General features: G+C 47.3%; 1 protein-coding gene across 1 annotated transcript; it reads right to left on the bottom strand.

Annotated features, from left to right (window-relative positions):
• Positions 1-459: 459 nt before the first annotated feature.
• C1QTNF2 (C1q and TNF related 2) lies at positions 460-19,621 on the bottom strand. Its single transcript, XM_036918385.2, has 3 exons — positions 19,467-19,621; positions 4,700-4,952; positions 460-1,243 (listed from the first exon to the last, which is right to left on the bottom strand). The coding sequence occupies exons 1-3, from the start codon at positions 19,578-19,580 to the stop codon at positions 630-632; spliced, it is 981 nt and encodes a 326-aa protein (XP_036774280.2). The 5' UTR covers positions 19,581-19,621; the 3' UTR covers positions 460-629.

Raw genomic sequence — 19,621 nt, forward strand, 5'->3', positions numbered from 1 at the left:
ATCCCCTGCTTCAGGGGTCAGCTTACAAATAACCTCTTCCTGGTACAGACTGGGAGACTTAGGAGAGCTATGGGGACGTGGATGGTGGTGGAGGGTGGGGTGCTATAAATACTCTTTTCTTGATCTACATGGAAGTTACAGGTGTGTACATATGCACAAATTCACTGAGCTGTCCACTTAAGATTTGCAGACTTGACTGTATGTAAGTAAACCTAAAAAGATGAACTCTAACAAAATTTTAACCTCTTCCTGTCTCCTGTTATTCCTATTACTCTTGACCATGGCATTCCTATCCTGGTACAATAATTACATTGTTTGTGGGCAAATTATACTTCCCACAAGAATGTAAGCCCCAGGAGGACAGAGCCTCTGTCTGTCTTGTTCACTGAGATGCCTTCCAGCATGTAGCACAGTGCCTGTCACACAATAGATACTAAAAAACTAGTGAACGGATAGATGGAAGGATGAATAAAAAAGCCTGGGTTTAATGATGGAGTTACAAATGGGCAGAGGAGGTTGGCCTGTGGCTGGAAGCTCCCACGGTCACCCAGCAGCCTGGGTGGGGGTCTTGTTCTGGGAGCAGAAGTCCAGGAGCTTGTTTCCTCCCTGAAGAGCCAACACCAGCCTGTCTACACCTCATTGGGGTCATCCTGGTCAGCATAGATGAGGAAGCCTGTGAAGAGACTGTCGGTCCAGTAAGGGTCATAGAAGAGTCCATTCTGCTCTGAGTAGAAGATCTGCAGCCAGACCTCATCATCCTGCTTGAGAGCCAGGATGGTGGAGCCCGAGGCCACATCGTGGTTGCCAGTGTTGGCATCGAAGGTCCGGATGCGGTACTGGCCATTGTGCACCAGGCCGATGGCCAGGTGCTTGTTGGCCAGCGTGATATCGTAGGTGAAGTAGTAGATCCCCGGCACGCCGCACACGAACTTGCCACTGGACGCGTTGTAGTGGCCACCCTCATTCATCAGGATCTTGTCAAACTTGATGGGCAGCCGTTCCCTTGGGTAGCTCTTGGTCACCGCCACAGAGAAGGCCGACTTGGCACGGCCACTGCCGCAGCTGCAGGGGCCCGGGAGGCCCGGCTCCCCCTTCCTGCCCTTGGGCCCCTTCTTGCCTGGCGTGCCGTGCTTCCCTGGGGCACCACTGACCCCCTTGGGGCCTCGAGGGCCGGCCCGCCCAATGGCCCCGGCTTTGCCCTTTGGTCCTGGCTTTCCCCGGTTACCTGTCCGGCCAGGTGGACCTGGAAAACAGAGCAGCTAGTGTTACGGAGGGGCCCTCATTGAACTAAGCAGAGGCTGTGGGCCTTGGCTTTCCATCCTCGAAGCATGAGCCTTTGGGTAATGGAAAGAACCAGAAGGCTTTGGAGTTGCATAGTAATGGGTGCAAATCCTGATGGTGTAGCCTGGGCACTTCTCCAAGTCTTAGCTGGAATATGGGAGTGGTAATATTTACCCTCTGGAACCATTATGGATCAGGGCAAAACAACAACTTGAAACAATTCACACCCTTCCCTTCTCCTGCTTTCTAAGGAAGAGTCTGGTTTGTCCGCCAGACCCATCCTTTAAAGGGGTGTGCTGGTAATGGGCTGACAAGAGAATTGGAAGAAGCCCTTCTTGACTTTGAAACACTGATCTTAGTGAAATCCCTGCTCATGCACAAGGTCTCTGTCCACATGTGCAGGGTTTTAGAACAGCGTTATTTATAATAGCAACATCTAGGAACAACTGAATGCCCATCCAAAGGGAAGTGGTCAAAAAATTATGATCCATCCATACTGTGCAATTCTATGCAGCAGTTAAAAAAATGAGGCAGATTTATGTGCACTGTATGAAAACTCTCAAATATACTGTTAAGAGGAAGGCTCAGGTGGCAGAACCTTTTTTGTTAAAAGGAAACCACAACACTCTTTCCATACACACTTAAGTGCATAGAATAGTGCCTGGCACATAGTAAACACTAGCTAAATACAGTTGCATATTATGCAGAACATTTCCCCAGTGATGTCTTCTTGTGAATGCCTCTTGGATTTTACTACTCATATTGCATAAAATGCACATCTCTCTCAATGGGACATTTTTGGCCAATGACTATATAGGAAACATTTATACTTAGCCCTCTCAATTTAATACAACATTTTAAACAAAACATATGTGGATAATGAGTCACATTCCAACACAACTATACTTTTGATACAATTGGTAGACTGGCAGAATTGGGTGAAGAGGCTTTGAAAAGCATGCTGTCAGCCAAGGAGCCTGCTCCTGAAGGCCGCTGGTACTAGCATCACCACATACAAGGCAACTGCTTGCTAACCACAAGATGAATCAGGTGATGAGAAAGAAGTGTCATAGGCCTTTTACATCCTAACAAGGTACTTTGTTCTTATGCATATATATGTAGGCATTTTACTGTGTCTTAGAGTTCTGGGTTAACATATAATGCATTCAAATTTTTCCTGTTTTAAGTAATTGGGAAACATGTTCCCAAATAGCATTTTCTCACTGAACATCTAATTTTCAGGAACAGATTGCTTATGCTGAGTGTCTGGTAATGCCTGTTTTTATTACACACACATGTAAATATGTAGAAAAAGGCCAGAAAGCAGACACATCTAACCAATTGGCAGCCGTTACCTATGGGAGATGAAGGGAGGATGAGAGGAGGAGGAATTAAGGAGGACTCTTGCTTTATTTGTATCAATTGAATATATTACAATGACAATGTATTTGGTATAATACCTGTGTTCCTAAAATTAAATTAAAACATGGGGAAAAATACACAACACCGTTCCTTAAAAGAATGCAAATAAGCAAAAGGTGGGGAAGGGACCTTGAGGAGAGAAGATGTAGAAGTGTTACTGTGGAGTGTTTGTGGGGGACAAATAGCTAAGGAAGCTTATCAGGAAGTTCTGAGATATGTTATGTGGTGTGCCTCCTTCCTGATTACCTTTTTGGGAAACTTCAGGAAAAACTGACTTTACTTTTCAAGACCTTTCTGGAGATGGATGTGTGTATGTGCCGGGGGAGGGAGGCTGGATGTCCTCCTGTGCTGGCCCAGACTGAGCCACTCTAACTGGTTACACGTGCCAGGACTCCCCATCTCTCAACCCTGCCTTCCTTGGTGTGTTGGCGTAATCCACAGCAGAGGCTGGGTGATGTGCATGGCAGGGGAGATGGCCCAAAGCGGCCCAAGCCTCCGTTCTCAGAGCTCCTGACCAAGGGGAAAAAATCAATAGCACAGATTCCCATTCACCCTTAGGAGCAATCAAGATAACTGTCAGGGAAAAACTTTTATCTCATGTCCAGACCCAAATCTACCACCGTGATATCCAGTGCAGGGAGACACACTGTGAGACCTCTTCCAAGTCAAAGACATTATCATTAGTTATAGAGTTATTCCTGTGGGAAGCAAGTGCTCTTGGAGGAATTAAGTTGGTGTGGTACGAAAAGGCCTGGATTTGGAGTCTGCTACCAGCCTGCTATGTGAACTCAGCAAGTCAGTTAAGGGTGACTACCATTTCTTGCATGCCTACTCTGAGACTGACGCTTCACATGGTATGTTATTTCATCGTTACCAAACCCCTGTGAGACAGACGCTATTATTAGCCTGATTTTAGAGATGAGGGAACTGAGGTATGGAGAAAGGTTAAGTAATTTGCCAAAACTGGCATACAATTTGTTTCCAAAGTTTACGTTCTTGTAGCTACGACATACTGCTCTCAGGGTGATCACTTCGGCCCTCAGTTTCCTCGCCTGTAACAAGGGGATGGTAAGAATACCTCCTTCACGGGATGGTACTGACATCAGTCAAGCAGCATATTCAAAACTGCTTTGTCAATGTTGACATGCTATACAAGTAAAAGGTATTATGATTCCCCTACTGCCTAAAATGTACACTTGGGGCTGCTGCAGACACTGAAAAGTGGTTGGTTACTGGGGAGAGAGTTTAAAGATACAAGGAATGTCAAGGCTGAAAGGGCCTATAGAGAGTATCCAATCTGTTTGCTGCCTATCTGGCATTCCTTCCCACAGGAAATCCCCCTTCACTACTTCGTGTGGTCCCAACGAGGCTGGCAGTCACAGTGACCAACTGCCCTCACCACCCATTCATGCCCACCGAGGCGTGGGCACATGATCCAGTCCTGGCTGGTGGTTGTACTTCACTCCCACGGTCAAAAGGATTGGTCCAGGATACACAGGTGATCATGGAGGTGTAGTCATCCTGAAATTTGCTCTAAGGATCAAGTGGTGAGGAGGCAGGCTAGAGCCCACTGCTAGTCTTCCAACACTTGCAGCCTTTGTGAGGACAGCCAACCCACAGAGAAGCAGAGCTCCTGGTGACAGTCTCTGAGCCCCTGGGCCCAGCCCTTCCTAAGCGTGGCTCTTGGACTTCCTGGTTGCATGAGCCAATGAATTCCATTTGGGGCCATAAACTGCATTTCTGCACTTGCAAAAAATAAATTCTGAATAATATATGAGGAGACTTGCCCAGAGTCACTCAGCAAATCCGTGATGCAGCTGGAAGTGCCACAGATTACTCACTGTTCCTTTCAGGAGGATACACTGCTCTGTTCTTTAGAGACTTCATTTGGTTTATAATGAAATGGAATTAATACTAGTTTTTATGACTAAACTCCTCTGTGCCAGATGCTATCAACCCCAGTAGGAATAGGAGGGGCAGGTGCTGGGCCTCTTACCTTCCTCTCCACTGTCCCCCCGGTCCCCATCCTGGCCATCCTGGCCATCTTTGCCAGGAAAGCCCATTCTTCCCACCATTCCTGAGGGCCCTGGGGCTCCTGGGGGACCTGGGGGGCCTTGGGGACCAGGCAGGCTGCAGATGAGTTGAGGGGAGCCCTTCTGGAAGTCCCTGCGGGCAAAGGCACCAAGCAGTGGGTCGGCCGCGCAGGGGAGGGCACAGGCCAGGAGCACCCAAGGGATCATGGTGGGTACCTGTGGGAGGCAAGAGAGGGAAGCAGGTGAGCATCAGACGGAAGGGCACGTGGAGAAGGAGGGGATCATGGTGGGCACCTGTGGGAGGCAAGAGAGCTGTGAGCATGTGAGTCCTACTTGAGCTGACTGAGCATCAGACAGAAGGGCATTCGGAGGAGGAGGAGGAGGTAGCTATTATCATTTCTGTCTCTCGCCTTCTCCTACATCACATACAAGTAGCTGGTCAGTGTCATCACGTCTTAACGAGCTGAGTCATGGACCCAGAATATATGCTGGAAGGGTCCTGGGGCTGAGGCCACTCATCACACAACCAACTTCCGGAGCAGATGACAGCCCAAGGGGCGGAGAGAAAGGATCCATGGTTTCATTCCAACAGGTGATACAAGGAGAAAGTTACAAGAGTAGAAGTATGTCAGATTGTGGTGATGGTTTGCAGCTAGGCTGCTACTGCAGAGGGCTGGGGAGCGCAGTGCCGGGTGAGGAGCAGGGCTGCCGGACCATGGCAGTCCCCTCTGCCAAGTGCTTCCTAGGCGCCAGGCACTGTGGGCCAAGAGCTTTCCAGACCCTGAGCTCACAGCATCCTTACCCAACAGACACAGGTGAGGAAATGGAGGCTCAGAGAAGTTAACAGTGTGCCTCAGTCATGCAATGAGCCGGCGGCAGGGCTGGGATTGGAACCAGGCGGTGCAGACCCAGAGCTTGGGCCCTTTTGGTGCAGGCTACACAGTGGGCTTTTCCTTATTGCAGTTAAAAAATAAACTATCAAATTAATATGCTCATATTGTTTATAAAGTCAAATACTATAAGACTTATGATGAAAAATGGTGATCTCCAGCCCCACCCATTCTTAACTTCAAACCCCTGCCCCAAACCCTTTTCGCTGTTTCTCCTGGTGGTTACATCCATTAAAAGATAATATGCTTATGCTGTTTTTTGTTTTTTTTAAACTAATTTTCGAGATTATCTTTTGAATCCCTATTATGACAGATAAGGAATCAGCCCTCTTCCATCACTCTAGGCCCCTATCTCCTGTCCCTCATGTAGCTAATATGTAATTTTTGATGAAATAAAGCTCCACTCTCTGAATTATTGTAAGTATTGTTTACTGCTAAGCAAAGTGTTGTACTATAATTATTTTTCCTTTCTCAGACACACTTTTCTTACTGGAGATACTATTAATTTTATTTATTTGCTTAGTTCTCTATTATTACTATATCAATATCAGTAGTGATATATATAAATATCATTATTTCCCACATTATCAACTATATCTGCTAACTGATGTGTTCCCTTTACTCCCCTGAAGAAGTAAGTCTTGGAGCCCTGCACCCTCCTGTTCCGATCTTCCCACGGTTGCCATCCCAGGATATTCTCCTGGGCGATCACCATGGTGATTCTCTTTACCTCTCTCCTGTGTTTGATCTCCAGTTTGATGAATTCTAGGTCTCTTTTTTTAATTAAAAACATTTTAATCCCTCATTTTAGTGGCACATATGTTCTAATGGCTCCCTGGGAAAGAGGTATGGGAAGTAATATTTTTGGAGACTTTGCAAGTCTCAATATGTCCCAGTTTTACACTGTGTCCTGAAGGCTGGTGGCAGCAGCGGGACCACCAGAGACTGGGGTGTTATGGGCTTAGGGATGATCTATTCCTGGCCCCTCACTGTGAAGATGCAAAGGCTGAAGTCTAGAATAGGAATGAACGACTCATCCAGTATCTCTCAACAAATTGGCCCACTTGGCCTTCAATAGCCTCTCTCCTAAGGATGAAATGACAGGGAATATTCCAGGCATGACTTCCTGCCACGCAGATGAGATCCCAACGTGGTAACTTGCTTTGAGACTATAGGGAATCCCTTTTCTGGTTGGGGGCCTCAGTTCCCCACCTGAACAGTAAGGGGTTGGACTAGGTCAGTGGTTCCCATACTTGAGCCTGCATCGGACTCACCTGGAGGGATTGTTCGAAGCCACACTGCCAGGCCCTGCCCCCGGGGTTGATGGGTCGGTGGGTCTGGGCTGGGGCTGGAGGATTTGCTTTACTAGCATTCAGGTGCTGATGATGATCCAGGGACCCACTTTGAGAACCACTAGACTAGCTGGTCCCTCAGGTCCCTTCATTTCTGATGCTGAGCCTTTCTGACTCCAATCTGCTGTCTCTTTCCAGACAAGAAGCTTTGCCGGCTCCACTGCTCCCACACAGCCTTGGGCTATTTAATCAGAACCGTCAAGCCTCAGGCAGAGGGGGCTCTGGCGCTGTGGTGCTGCAGCAGGGCAGGAACATGGCTCAGGCCTTGGTCCTGTGAGCTGGAGCTTTCTTCCTCCTGCCCCTCCTCCCTCAGCCTCCCTTCCCTCAGCCTCCGCTGTGCCCTGGCCTTGGGAGCCTGTCCAGACCTGTGGGCTGCCTCTCCTCCTGACCCCTCCAGAATTTTTAACACTGCGAACAGAAGAAAGGGAGAGAAAACCAGGCCTCTTCTGCAGGGAGAGAAGCGGAGGCCGCAGCACTGTACCGCCCTGGGCCTCAGGGGCCTGTTCTAGTTCCAGCTCTAAAGCTCACCAGAGGTGTGACTTTGGGCGAGTCACCCTCCTTCTCTGGACCTCAGAGGGTTTCTCTAGATAAGTGTCACAGAGGCACCCCTGGCTAGGTAGACATGATTTAGTACCAGATGCTGCTTTAAATAACATTACATCATACAGTAACAAAGTCATTATCTTAATAATTTCTTTAATCCTGATTAAGTGAAGGAAAAACAGTTTCAGTTTGGTGATAGTGTATCTTTAATGCTTTCATACTCCTTTCTAAGCCCTTTATAACAAAGAGCACTGTCATCTCTAGCAGTGCACCCCCATTCTTAAAGAATCTTGAGCAAGCCCCACCAATATGCATGGAGACCTTGGAAACCCCCAGACAGGAACACAGTGCCAAGGGCTCTGGGGCAGAGATTCTGCTAGGATGCACGGAAGGCCTGTGGCACTGTGTAAAGAAAGAGGCTTAGTTAGGGGCACAGGTTAGCTCTGGGTGCCCAGTCCTCTGGAGAGGGTGCTTAGAAAGACCTGGGGAATGTAAGAGGGGGTTAAAACCCAAGGGGGAAAACTTGAGCACCAGGGCACATGAGATGCTGTACGCTAAAAGGAGGGGTCAGGACAAAGTAAAGAATAGACAAAGGAACTGTGTGGCAGTTCATTCCATGGGGGACAGGAGGAAGTCTCGCCTTTGAATGAAGATCGAAAAGTGGGTTACCTGGGAGTAGATTACCTGGGGCATGTGGAGGTGGGGGCTCCCTCCTTGGCTAAACTGTACAGGGACCTGGGGAAGCAAAAAGAAAGTTGCAGTTTGGTGTGTCTGTGGTGTGAGATGTACATGACATGGGTTGCATAAACGATAGTGGAAGTAGTAGGCAGACACAGCAAACGTGGATGTGTTACGTGCATGATGTACTTTTGGAAAATTGTGCCCTTGGCTCTCCCCAGGCCTCAAGAATCTCCATCTCCTTCCCTCGTCTACTTGATGAGGGTCTCAGAACACTGGTCAGTGTGACTTGTGAGCTGTGACACATCTAGGCCCCCGGAAGAGAAACCAAATTCTCAGAGCAGGTTGGAAATGGTTTCTAGAGTTGCCATCTGCAAACATTTTGGACTAGGAAGAGAGAGAGGCAGGAGGCAGGTGGGAACAAGTCTCCCAGGCAGACGAGAGTGCTGCAAACAGCTAAATGAAGCCAGGCAGGAAAGAGCGACAGCTAGATGAGAGAGCAGGAGGCAAGAAGGAAGCCATCTGTTTCAGCTCACCGCTCCCCTCTCTCTCCTGAGCCACACATGTCCAGCAAGAGGGCCTGAGGCTGCTCTCCCCCACCTCTGCCTGGCACCAGCCTCTTTGGACAATAAAGGACACTGCTCAGGGACAGTTGGCCCAGGGCAGGCCCAGTGGCTGGGTGGAGGAGCAGGGCTCTTGGACGTGCATGGAGGAAGAGATTTCTCAGAGTTGGAGCCTGGCGGTTCCCAGCCGAGCCAGGAACTGTTTTGGAAATAAGGGCGGGGAGATTAGATTTGGGTTCCAAACCTAGCGGGAGGAGAGTCTCCTTGCCTCCAGGGCACCTCCAAGAAAAACAAGGGTCCAAACAGCCTTGATCCCAGCGTAGCCCCCACCCTCCCAGCCGGCTCCCCAGCGAACTCCACACCACGGAGGGCAGGGTGCTCAGAGGGAGTGAAGGTCCCAGGAGTCCAGACAGGTTCACTCTTCCAGGGTTTTAAAATAAACTTGGAATGACAAACCTGGGGAGAGCCACGAGGGGCCATCTAATCCCACTGCTTTAGTTACAGACCAGAAACCCAGGTGGAGGCAGAGTGTCGTTATTAGACACCTACAATGTCTAATAAAGCTCCGGGTGGAGCTCTTTACCCGAATTACTTTATCTGAAGTTACGATAAACCCTATGAAGGCAACAATTTATTGTCCCATTTTTCAGAGGAAGAAACAGAGACTCCGAGAAGTGAGATGATTTACCCAAGCCATGCAATGGAAGCAATGGGGCCAGCATTCGAACCTGTGTCTGAGAGGCTCAGAAGACGTCACTTTAGCTACTATACCTTGCCCCCTTCCCTGGCTATTTTTTTTATGGAGGAAACTGAGGCTAATTTGCTCCTGTTCACACAACTAGTTTGTGGCAGAAGTTATATTTGGACATGGGTTTGGCTGACCCTCATGCCCAAATGCTTTCCATTATGTCAGCGTTTCTTAGATTTTTTCCTCCTAAATAACCCAAATTACCGAAGATACCCTGAAGCATACACCAAAGCCACCTAGAGCAATAGAGAAATTCCTTTAGTATTATTTATATGATAAAAAATAAGATAAACTAGAACATCATATTTTACTTTTACCTTTACCCACACACACACACACACACACACACACACTGTAATATGAATTTGAAAATGAAAAAATGAGGCCTTTTTTCCCTGCAAATACTTGAGTAAATCAGTGGTTGAGGAAAACCTCCTGTCTTTTGAGAGGCCCTCTTGGCTTAGCCAGGGAGATGTGGGGGTGGTGGCCTCCTAGGCCTGACTTCGCACCACAAGCCCCTTTGGAGTGTTAATGGGGTGTTTCCAGGGGCTGAAACAGACGATCAGGGTGCACACAGCACTTCCCCAGAGTCATCCATTCAGTCCCTGCTTAAACCAGACAAGAGCCTCCTCCCCGGCCTCTTGCTTCACTCACATGCTCACATGCACTCTCCATGCTAGAGCCAGAACCAGCATTTAGAGCATCGGCCACGTCACTTCCTGAGGGTCTTACTCCAGTGGCTGTTGGCTGCAAACTGCAAAGATGGGAAACCCCGACATGGCCCGCAAGGCCCCAAATGACCCGGCCCCTGCCACCGCCCTGACGCTAGTTGCTCCTTCCTCTTCCGGCTCTTCTGGCCCAGCCACGCCACCTCCTTCAGGCCAAGCGCAGTTCTGCCCTGCTGCCTGCAACCTCCGGGGCCCACCCTCCTGACAGGCTACTTCTTTATATGTGGTGTTTCAGCTTAAGTGTCACTTCCTCCAAGGCCTTCCCTGACGTGCCCTCTCAGACAGCTCTCCCTTTGGACCTCAGCTCCTTGTTTGTGTCTTTCTAACCCTTCCTTGTAACAGCTTAACCTGGGTGCATGGTATTTGCTCACTCACCCACTTACTGGGCCCGCAGCCTCTCACATGAAAATGGCAGTTCCAGCGGACAGGGACCCCAGCTGGCTGCCTGCTCTATCCCCAGGACTTCCAACTTCCTGGCACACAGTGGATGCTTAAGAAATATTTGCTTCATTAATGAGTGTTTGAGACTCAGAACCTGCCCTCAAGGAAATCCATAGTGAAGAGAAAGCAAGGCGCTGGCTGAAATCACCCTTGGATTCAAATAAGTTTTCTCCTTCTCCCGGTTTTTCTAACCTGAACTGATCTAATTCTAATCCCTCCTTTCTTTGACCTCCTAGAGCATGAGGGACTTGCAGAGTATTTTACAAACAGCAGGTGCTCCACAAATATCTGTTCAATTGATCAGGAAAAAAAAAAGAAAAAGAAGTATTGGTCCTACTTAGCCTTTTAAAACCCTATCTTAGCTTCTAAATTCTCCTTTCTGGTGTGAGCTGAACAGGGAAGGCAGCATGATGTATTCTTCCTGCTGAAGAGGAAAAATTTTAGTTGGTTAAAGCCCCCAAATGGAATCACTGATCTTGGAGGAAGTTCTTCAGTCTGCGAACTTGGATGGAGTTCTTCAGTCTGGTTTTAATTTGCTCAGTCCCTGGGTTTCTCATCTCTCAGTTAAGTAGCTAATGAGTCATAAATATACATGTTCTAGGAAAATGCTAGGAGCCAAAATGCCCCAGCTGAAGTCCTCTGTCAGGGGAAGAGCCTTCTGCCTCCCCTGTTCTGCTCTGGGCCACTGTGACATGGCCCCTCCGGCGCATTCCCTAGGGCCCCCCACCCAGACGGTGATGTGAGGAGGACCCGCAGCAGAGACGCTGGTCTCTTGCTGACTCTACCTGACACTGACCTGCCAGCAGAAACTCTAGGGACCTTTGTCTGGGCTTTGAGCAAGGCTGTTAAGCCTGGACAATCCCTCTTGTTAACTACAAGATATAAATTATGCTTAAATAAACTTGACCTGTTGGTTATCAGGTCATGACACACTGACAGGTATGGGTGTTCTTTAACTCAGTGATTAAGAGTGATGGGAAACCCAGCCACTTAGCTTGCCCAACTATCCAGTGGAAATAATAGTACACCTACCTCATGGAGCTTGGGTAAGAATAATGAGATAATGTATTGAAAGCTTCTAGCCCAGCATGTGGCACAGTAAACACTCAACAGTTGGACAGAATTCTGCCTAAAATGCCCCAATCCCAACCTCCTCCCTCTGAAGCCCTCAGACAGCTGCTTGCCTCCTCCTTTGAATCTCAGGTCTAATGTCATCCCGTCATCAGAGCCTGCCCTCATCCCAGGACCCAAACTATCCACTTACCCCTGCTGGTGTGCTCCCTGGTCTCCCTTTCAAAGCTCGTGGCCCAAGCTGTGGTCATATATTTATTTCTTGACTCATGGACTGTCTGTGTCTTCCCCCTGGAGTGGAAGGCCCGGAAAGCAGAGGCCCTGCCTGTCCTGCTCTCCATTATGTCACCAGAGCCTAGCACAGCCCCCACCCTGCATGTAGGAAGCATGCAACTCATGGTTGTTCAGCAGCCTTGAATGAAATGGTTGCTCATAATAAAAGAGCAACAGGATCAAAAGGATTTCAGTAAACTTGTGGATAAAGCCGCACTCACCTATGGAGGGAAACCCAGTGAGATGACTGGTCTTGGGTTTGGAAGATGTGGGTGCTGGTCCTAGATTTGTAATTTACTGGTCATGTGACTGTGGAAAAGTCATTCCTCTTTTCTGGGCTTCCATTTCCTCACCTATAAGATGGAGATAACACTCACCCCTTCTTCCTTATAATAAGGGATGTTCTGAGAATCAAGTAAGATAATGAATGTTGAAAACAAAACATGACACAGAAGTTAAAGTCTTTCTCAAAATTGTAATTGCCACCAACTGCTGCTGAACCAACAGCACGTGGCCCTGACCTACCCCAGCAGCTCCTGGCATGTTGCAGAGGGAGAGCAGTTCTGGGAGGGGGCGGATACCTGAGTGTGACCTAGCCAGGCAATTCTCCTTGTGTTTGGGGTTAAAAGGGAAGGGCTGGTGGTTGGAATGGGGTGGGGCTTGCTTGTGGATGAAGCTCACTAGAAATTTGCTTTGATGGGAGTGAGAATTCTATAATGAAAACCACCCCACACCCTCCATGAATTCCAGGAAGCAAATTGGAAACAGTCCTCCCAGCTTTTCTGAAAAGCTAAGAGATGGACTGGAGGAGAGAGGGGCTGACTGCGGCTCCTCACAGCACTCACAGAACAGTCCCCTTCCCTGGGATCTTGAGATTGATGCCCATTTGGAAATACTTCAGCATTCAGAGTCTAAATACAGAGCATTAAAAGTCATGGGGCCCACTTATCAAGACACACTGACAGGTATGGGTGTTGTGAAGATATCTGATCTGCTGTTCCCTGAACCCCCACCCCTCCACTCCCAGCCCATTTCTGGCTTAGTCTAGAAACAGGTCCAAGGACAAAGCATAACCTAGTGAGGTCTCGGGAGCCAGGATTTCCCAGGGTTTGTCTCAGCAGGCACACCAAAAGCAAGACACTGTATTGGCACCAAAAAGTCCTATCTTCTGATACGTACACCCCAAAGCTTTCCAAAACAACAAACGTGGCTCACGCTGTGGTGGACCTGGAGCCCTCCCCTCTGGGCCCTAGGCTGTTTCATGTTGGACCTCAGCTGCCCGCGCAAGAAGGGCAACATCAGGCTCTTGGGTGCCTGAAGCCAAAGCCATCAGGCTACAGACCTGCCCTCAGATGTTTCCTTCCACGGGACCAAGGACTGCAGGGAGAGAGAATGAGGCTGATGTGCCAGATGTGAGGGGAGGGAGGGAACAGGGTTCATGACCCTGTATCCAGCTTCCTCTGACAGCCAGCCTCCAAGTGGCAGACCAGGGCCCTGGGGAGCATGTCTGAGCTGCATCATATTCAACAGGAAGATGATGGAGCCCACATATGTCATTGAAATAGTCTTGTTGCCATATTGAAAAAGTAAAAAAGGAGGTGAAATTAATTTTAATAACATGTTATTTAGCCCAAAATATCTCAAATATCATTTCAATATGTAGTCAGTGTAAAAATTATTAATGAGGCATTTTACATTATTTAATTAACATTTAGTCTTCAAAACGCAGTGTGTATTTTACATTTGCAGTACATCTGAATTCTGGCCACATTTCAAGAGATCAGTAGCCACCTGGTAGCTATTGCATTAGCTCTAAGCATAGCTGCATGTGTAGAAATCCTGCAGACTAGCTGTGGGGCCTTTTTAAATGACTTGTCCTTTCTCCCTCAACCTTGTCCTCTCCAAAGTCGGGGTGATATTAATAACAATAATAGTACCTTAGAAGGTTGTTATGAGGCTATAATGTTCCTAGAATAAGGCTTGGCATATGGTAAGGGTTTACAAAAGTATTCGCTATTATTATTTCATTATTTCTTGTTCTGAAAATCAAACAAGATAATGGATGTCGAAAGTAAAACGATACAGAAATTAAGACCTTATTTAAGATTGTAGTTGTCACCAGTTGAAGTTGAACTGATGAAAAATCATCTTCCTTCCCTCCAAGAGTCCTGTGGCATTTCAGATAGAGGCCTCTGAATTTTTCTAGTAAGTCCTCCACTTCCCTTCAGCCAGTCTGCATTGGGTTTCTGCCTGTTCCTACCAAAAGAGAGTCCTAGGAAGGCTTGGCCTTTGTTCCTGTCCTGCTGTTTTGTCCTGAGGAAAGGATGGGGGTGTCTCCCTTGCTTCACACCCCTAAGACAAGGTATATGTTGTTTTTTTTTTAAGGTAACTCCTCCACAGGGTCTTCAGTACTTCCTTAAGTCTATTTATTTATATACTTACTTATATTTTTCATTTTTATTAAGGTATGATTGATATACACTCTTAAGAAGGTTTCACATGAAAAAACAATGCGGTTACTACATTTACCCATATTATCAAGTCCCCATTCATACCCCAATGTTCATTAAGTCTATTTAAAACCCTTTATTTCACATGCTGGGGATGTGGAGAAAGGGAATGAAACAAAGGCATTCTTCTTCCATTCTGGTTCCTTTAAAAGGCTATTTTGCCATCTCAAAGTACTTCCAATAAAAATTATTAAGACCCTGCATTTAAACTGTTTTAACAGCAAACAAGAACCTTGCAAAAGTCAGAGGGTCCCTTTTTACAGGACCAGTGCTGTGTCCAACTGCTAAATCAGTCTAAAAACAAATTAACAAACAAAACAGAAAAATCCCCAAATGAAGCAGTAAGAAAAAGACCACAGAAAGTTGAGAATTTAGATGGGTGTTAAATGTTCTATGAATGGCTTGGCTCTGGATGTTATTACTGTATCTGTAACACAAAGATAGATGAATCAGTGGGAGCGTGCTGAGCTCACTAAGTGACAGGAGGCCAAATGGGATATCATGTGTCCTTGGTACTATGGCTTGGCCCGTGGACACCCCATAAATGGCACTGCTTATTCTTATTGCCTTTGAGGCCAGACATGGGGGATGCAGAGATGAAAGATACCACTCTCAGAGTATACACAGCCTGAGGCTAGTCTGAGGGTCCAGCCTGGCACACCTGTGTGCCCTGCTCCCCCTTTTTCTTTGCAAGACGCTCTGTCTCAAAGAGCATCTGAGACCACGCAGAAGCAAGGGAAGGAAATTTCAGGGCTAGATGATCCCTTGGAATGGTATGAAAGGGACCATGCTTGAAGATTCAGGAAATGAGGAACAAATTCTGAACTTCAAAGGGCTGGGGATAAAAGGCTAAGTTTTCCTTGACTTCTCTCTGTTTGCTAATCTTCACGGAGTCATTTTGTTCAGGCCCTGACAGGTGTTTGGGGTCACTCTAAAGATCTGACACAGGGCTGGCCTTTGAGAAACACAGAGGTGGGCTGGTATTTAAGAGTCATTAACTAGGTGTTTGACGCCTGTTATTTAACCTCTCTGGGTTCAGTTTCCTTGACTGTAAAATGGGAAAAACAATACTGTATGGTCTTATTTGAACCATTTAAATTTGAAATAGCATGACATAGAAATATTTATTTTCACTTTATGTGTGAAATCTGAAATAACTCAAAATCCCCAAATAAAAAATTTGTCAAGAACCTTGCAAGGCAGTGTGAATTGTAAATTGTAAACCTTGTTTATGCTATAGCCACACGATAGCACTATTCTAGCAGGTAAACAGAAATATCTGCTGTCCTTTAGCAGGTGAGTTTTGACTACACAGTTTGAATTGACGTCTTTAGGAATGTCTCCCTGAGTAGTCTGATTGCTGGGACCCTCCTTGTAGAGTAATGGTGCATATTAAATGATATGCAGTAACCAGCCCTAGCACTTGGTAACAGTAGTGTTATTCTGATATAATAATAATATGTGAAAATAAGGAGAGATATGATATATTGGGAGAAAGTTAAACAAACAGACATGGGTCTGCTGTTTCCTCATCTTAAAATGGTGAGAATGATGGCTTTTGAGAAGCTGAACAATTGTGAGCTTTAGGAAAAACGGCGTTGAAAGCGGTTGTAATAGTGGATGCGATTTACAGCATGGCATGGATGCAAAGGTACAGAATTTCTATAGGTAGGTGTGCCCTACTTAAAACAAGGTCATAAAATTCAAATTTAATCATTCAATGACCAGCTCTTTGTTATCACTGAAACGTGCAAGAACGTCTAGCTGAGAGGGATTAAAGAGCTATGGAAGATGGTTCTGCTGTTGAGGAAATGATAGTCTAGACAAGAGGTGACCAACTGGCTTTTGAATGTTGAATGGTCAACAGAGTGTACCACACTGTTTTTGTTTCTTAATTTGGAAGTGTTGCCAATGAACAACTTGAGAGATTTAATGTGAAAATCAAGATTTCATGAGAACCTAGATCCAGCTACATGCAGCTGGGCCCCAGCTGGATGTCCCTTGGGACAGAGTGGTGTGGGCTGAACTGTGTTCCCCCAGGTTCATATGTTGAAGTCCTAACCCCCAGAACCTCAGCATGGGACTATATTTGGAGATCCAACTTTTAAAGAGGTAATTAAAGTAAGTTGAGGTCATATGGGTGGGCTCTCATCCATTATGACTGGTGGCTTTATAAGAAAAGAATATTAGGACACAACACAGAGATGGACGGATAACCATGTGTGGTCACAGCAAGAAGGTGGCCATCTGCAGGCCAAGGAGAGAGGCCTCAGAAGAAATCAGTCCTGCCATTGCCTTAATCATGGATTTCTATTTTCTCCAAAACTGACAGAAAATAAATTCCTGTTAGGTCACCTGGTTTGTGGTATTTTATTATGGCAGCCCTACCAAACTAATACACAGAACCTATATTCTTCAGTGTCACAGTCCTCATCACTCCCTAGTGTCATGCATCCCGCTCACTTATACATCATGCTCAGCACCGCTGAAACCCCTAATCTAGAGGAGAAGGGTGTTCTCTATGTATGTGCCCTTGTGTATGTGCTCTCCATATATGTTGTGTGTTCTTATTTCAAAGCTTTGGTGTTCATTTCTTCATCAATTCTCCTCACAGTTTAAGAGGCTGATACTATCATTATTGCTTGGCAGAAGAGAAAACAGAGCTCAGAAAAGTGAAGTCATTTTTCCCAGATTAAAGCTGGGAAAGGACCTGGGTCTGTTGACTCAGGGCTCAGGGTTCATGACCCTCTACCACAGCCCCTCTGATTGGGCACAGGACCCATGGACATAAAGCCTTAACTAACAGGGCAGCACTGTGTGTGTGTGTGTGTGTGTGTGTGTGTGTGTGTGTGACAAAGAGAGACAGACAGACAGACAGACAGACAGAAGTAAGTCATTTACAGTAATGCACAAATCCAAGGGAGGATTATTTTCTTGAAAAAATATTTGGCAAGGAATTATTTCAAAAGTGAACCTAGAGTAGAACTTGATTAGCAGAAATCTGATGTATGCAGGAATTAATCTTATGGAGGCAAAACCAGGTTGGCAGGCCTTTGACCTGGAAGAAGAGGTGGAGGAAGCTGTGAGTATAACAGCGACTGCTACCCTGGGACAAATTCGGGAGTAGAAAGCATCGGAGCCGGGGACTGTAGGAAAGTTCTGTTATCTGTGTTAAATCAGCAGATGAGGCCAAGAGAAGGAGTAGCAAGAAAAAGAAGAATGGAGGGATCTGTAGAGAAAGAAGTAACTTTTGGGGGAACTTGCTGTATATTTGATGGAGGCAGAGTAGCTTCAAAGATGACCCCAGACTTGTAAAGGAAATCTTGATTCATTTGTGCAAGGGCACATTATGACACTCTTATTACAACAGAGCAGGTCTGTATATGCAGGTCTATAGGTACACAAAGGAAAAAGCAAATTGCAGCATGGAATATTAAGTATGATTTACTTTGAGTTAAAAAAAGGTAGACACACATAAATAAGACATTTCAGAAAGGACACAACCTCTTGATAAAGGGGTTACCTCACAGTATTGGAAAAAGGTATGTGGCTTTCACTTTTCACCTTCTGTCTTTTTGTACTGTGAATTTCTTACGATGAGCATTGTTAGTTTTATGTCATTTAAAACAAAAGGTAGTCCCTAACACTTAAGGATTAGAAGACAGGCAAAGTTGGTGTTCACACTAGGGTATGGAGAGGAGCAAGACATTTGGGGAGAAACAAACTCTGTGGTAGACTTGATGTTAGAATGAAGGGCAGTGGTAATGCTCTCCAAAGTGCGGAGGGTCTGAGGAGTTGGCAGCGGTAAACGGGCATAACGGATACTATTAACAGGTGGCACAGTAAATCAGGAGGCTGTGCAGATGGGAGGGCAGAAATGGAGCATCTGCGAGGACAGCCTTGCAATGCACCGAGCATCGACCTCGGGTTGACACACGCACGACGCAGCATTGCACCTCTCCTGCTTCAGCGCGGCAGGAACACAGGGTCTCTGGGAGATGGCCGGTCTAACGAGGGGCCTCTTGAAGGGTTCCAGGCATAAGAGTTTTGGGGTCAGAGCACAGGAGCATCGCACTGAGGTTGTGCAAAGTATTCCTGCTGATAGGCGGGGAGAAACCTGGGCTGGAAGGCCCCGGGGACCACCGCAATGGTCCAGTTGAGGATGCAGGCCCGGAATGGGGCAGTGGCAGTGCGGATGGAGGAAAAACCAACAAAGTACCTAAGACAAGGCTTGGAGACAAGCAGTTTGTGGGAGATGGGTGAGGGAAGAGAGTTGTGAAGAACTGGGGGCAAATCTCAGCTTGCAGTAATTTAGTACCTTTTGAGGCTCAGTTTGCCCGTCTGTATAATGTATTTAATTAAAGAAATGTGGGGAGTAAATGAGATAATATGCTGGATAAATATCAACTCTCCAGGTAGACACCTAGAGTAAGTAAACCTAGAGTAGAACTTGATTTGCAGAAATCTGATGTATGCAGGAGTTAATCTTATGGAGGCAAAGCCAGGTTGGCAGGGGTGTTGGACGCAGACTTAACTGGGTTTCAAGTCGGCTGCTAGCTGTGCAACCCTGAACAAGTTACTAACGTCTCAGCCTGGTACCTCTTCTGCGGCTGGGGAGAACCTGTCGTCCTGGAAGTGAAACAGCACAGCAGAGCCCCACCGAAGGCACAAACTAAGCCCTCAGGAAATGGGAGAGCTATTCCTGTCAACAGGTAAAGCACTGCGCCGCGCAGGAAGCACCCACTAAATGTTACTCGCGTTGTAATTCCTCAGGCAGAGGTGGAGCGCCCAGTGGGGGCTGCCCGGCCTGCAGAGAGGGGCGCTCGCAGTCCTCCCGCTCCCGGGGCGGCCCCACCGCGCCCCCGCCCCCGCACGGCCCGCCTGGGAGCAGAGCCGCCAGGTGCCGGCGGGCGGGCCGCGCGCGGACACTCACCCTCGCAGCCGCCGGCCACGTCCAGGGGCGTCCGCCGCGACCCAGCTCTCGGCGGGGCTCCGCGTTCCCGCTTCCCGCGGCGGCGGCAGCAGGGTCGGCGCCCGCCCCAGGCATACTTTTCCCATCCCGTCACTGGCGTCCTCGCCCTCCCCCCG

The sequence above is a fragment of the Manis pentadactyla genome, chromosome 2 (genome assembly GCF_030020395.1).
Source record: "Manis pentadactyla isolate mManPen7 chromosome 2, mManPen7.hap1, whole genome shotgun sequence".
Taxonomy (NCBI): Eukaryota; Metazoa; Chordata; class Mammalia; order Pholidota; family Manidae; genus Manis; species Manis pentadactyla.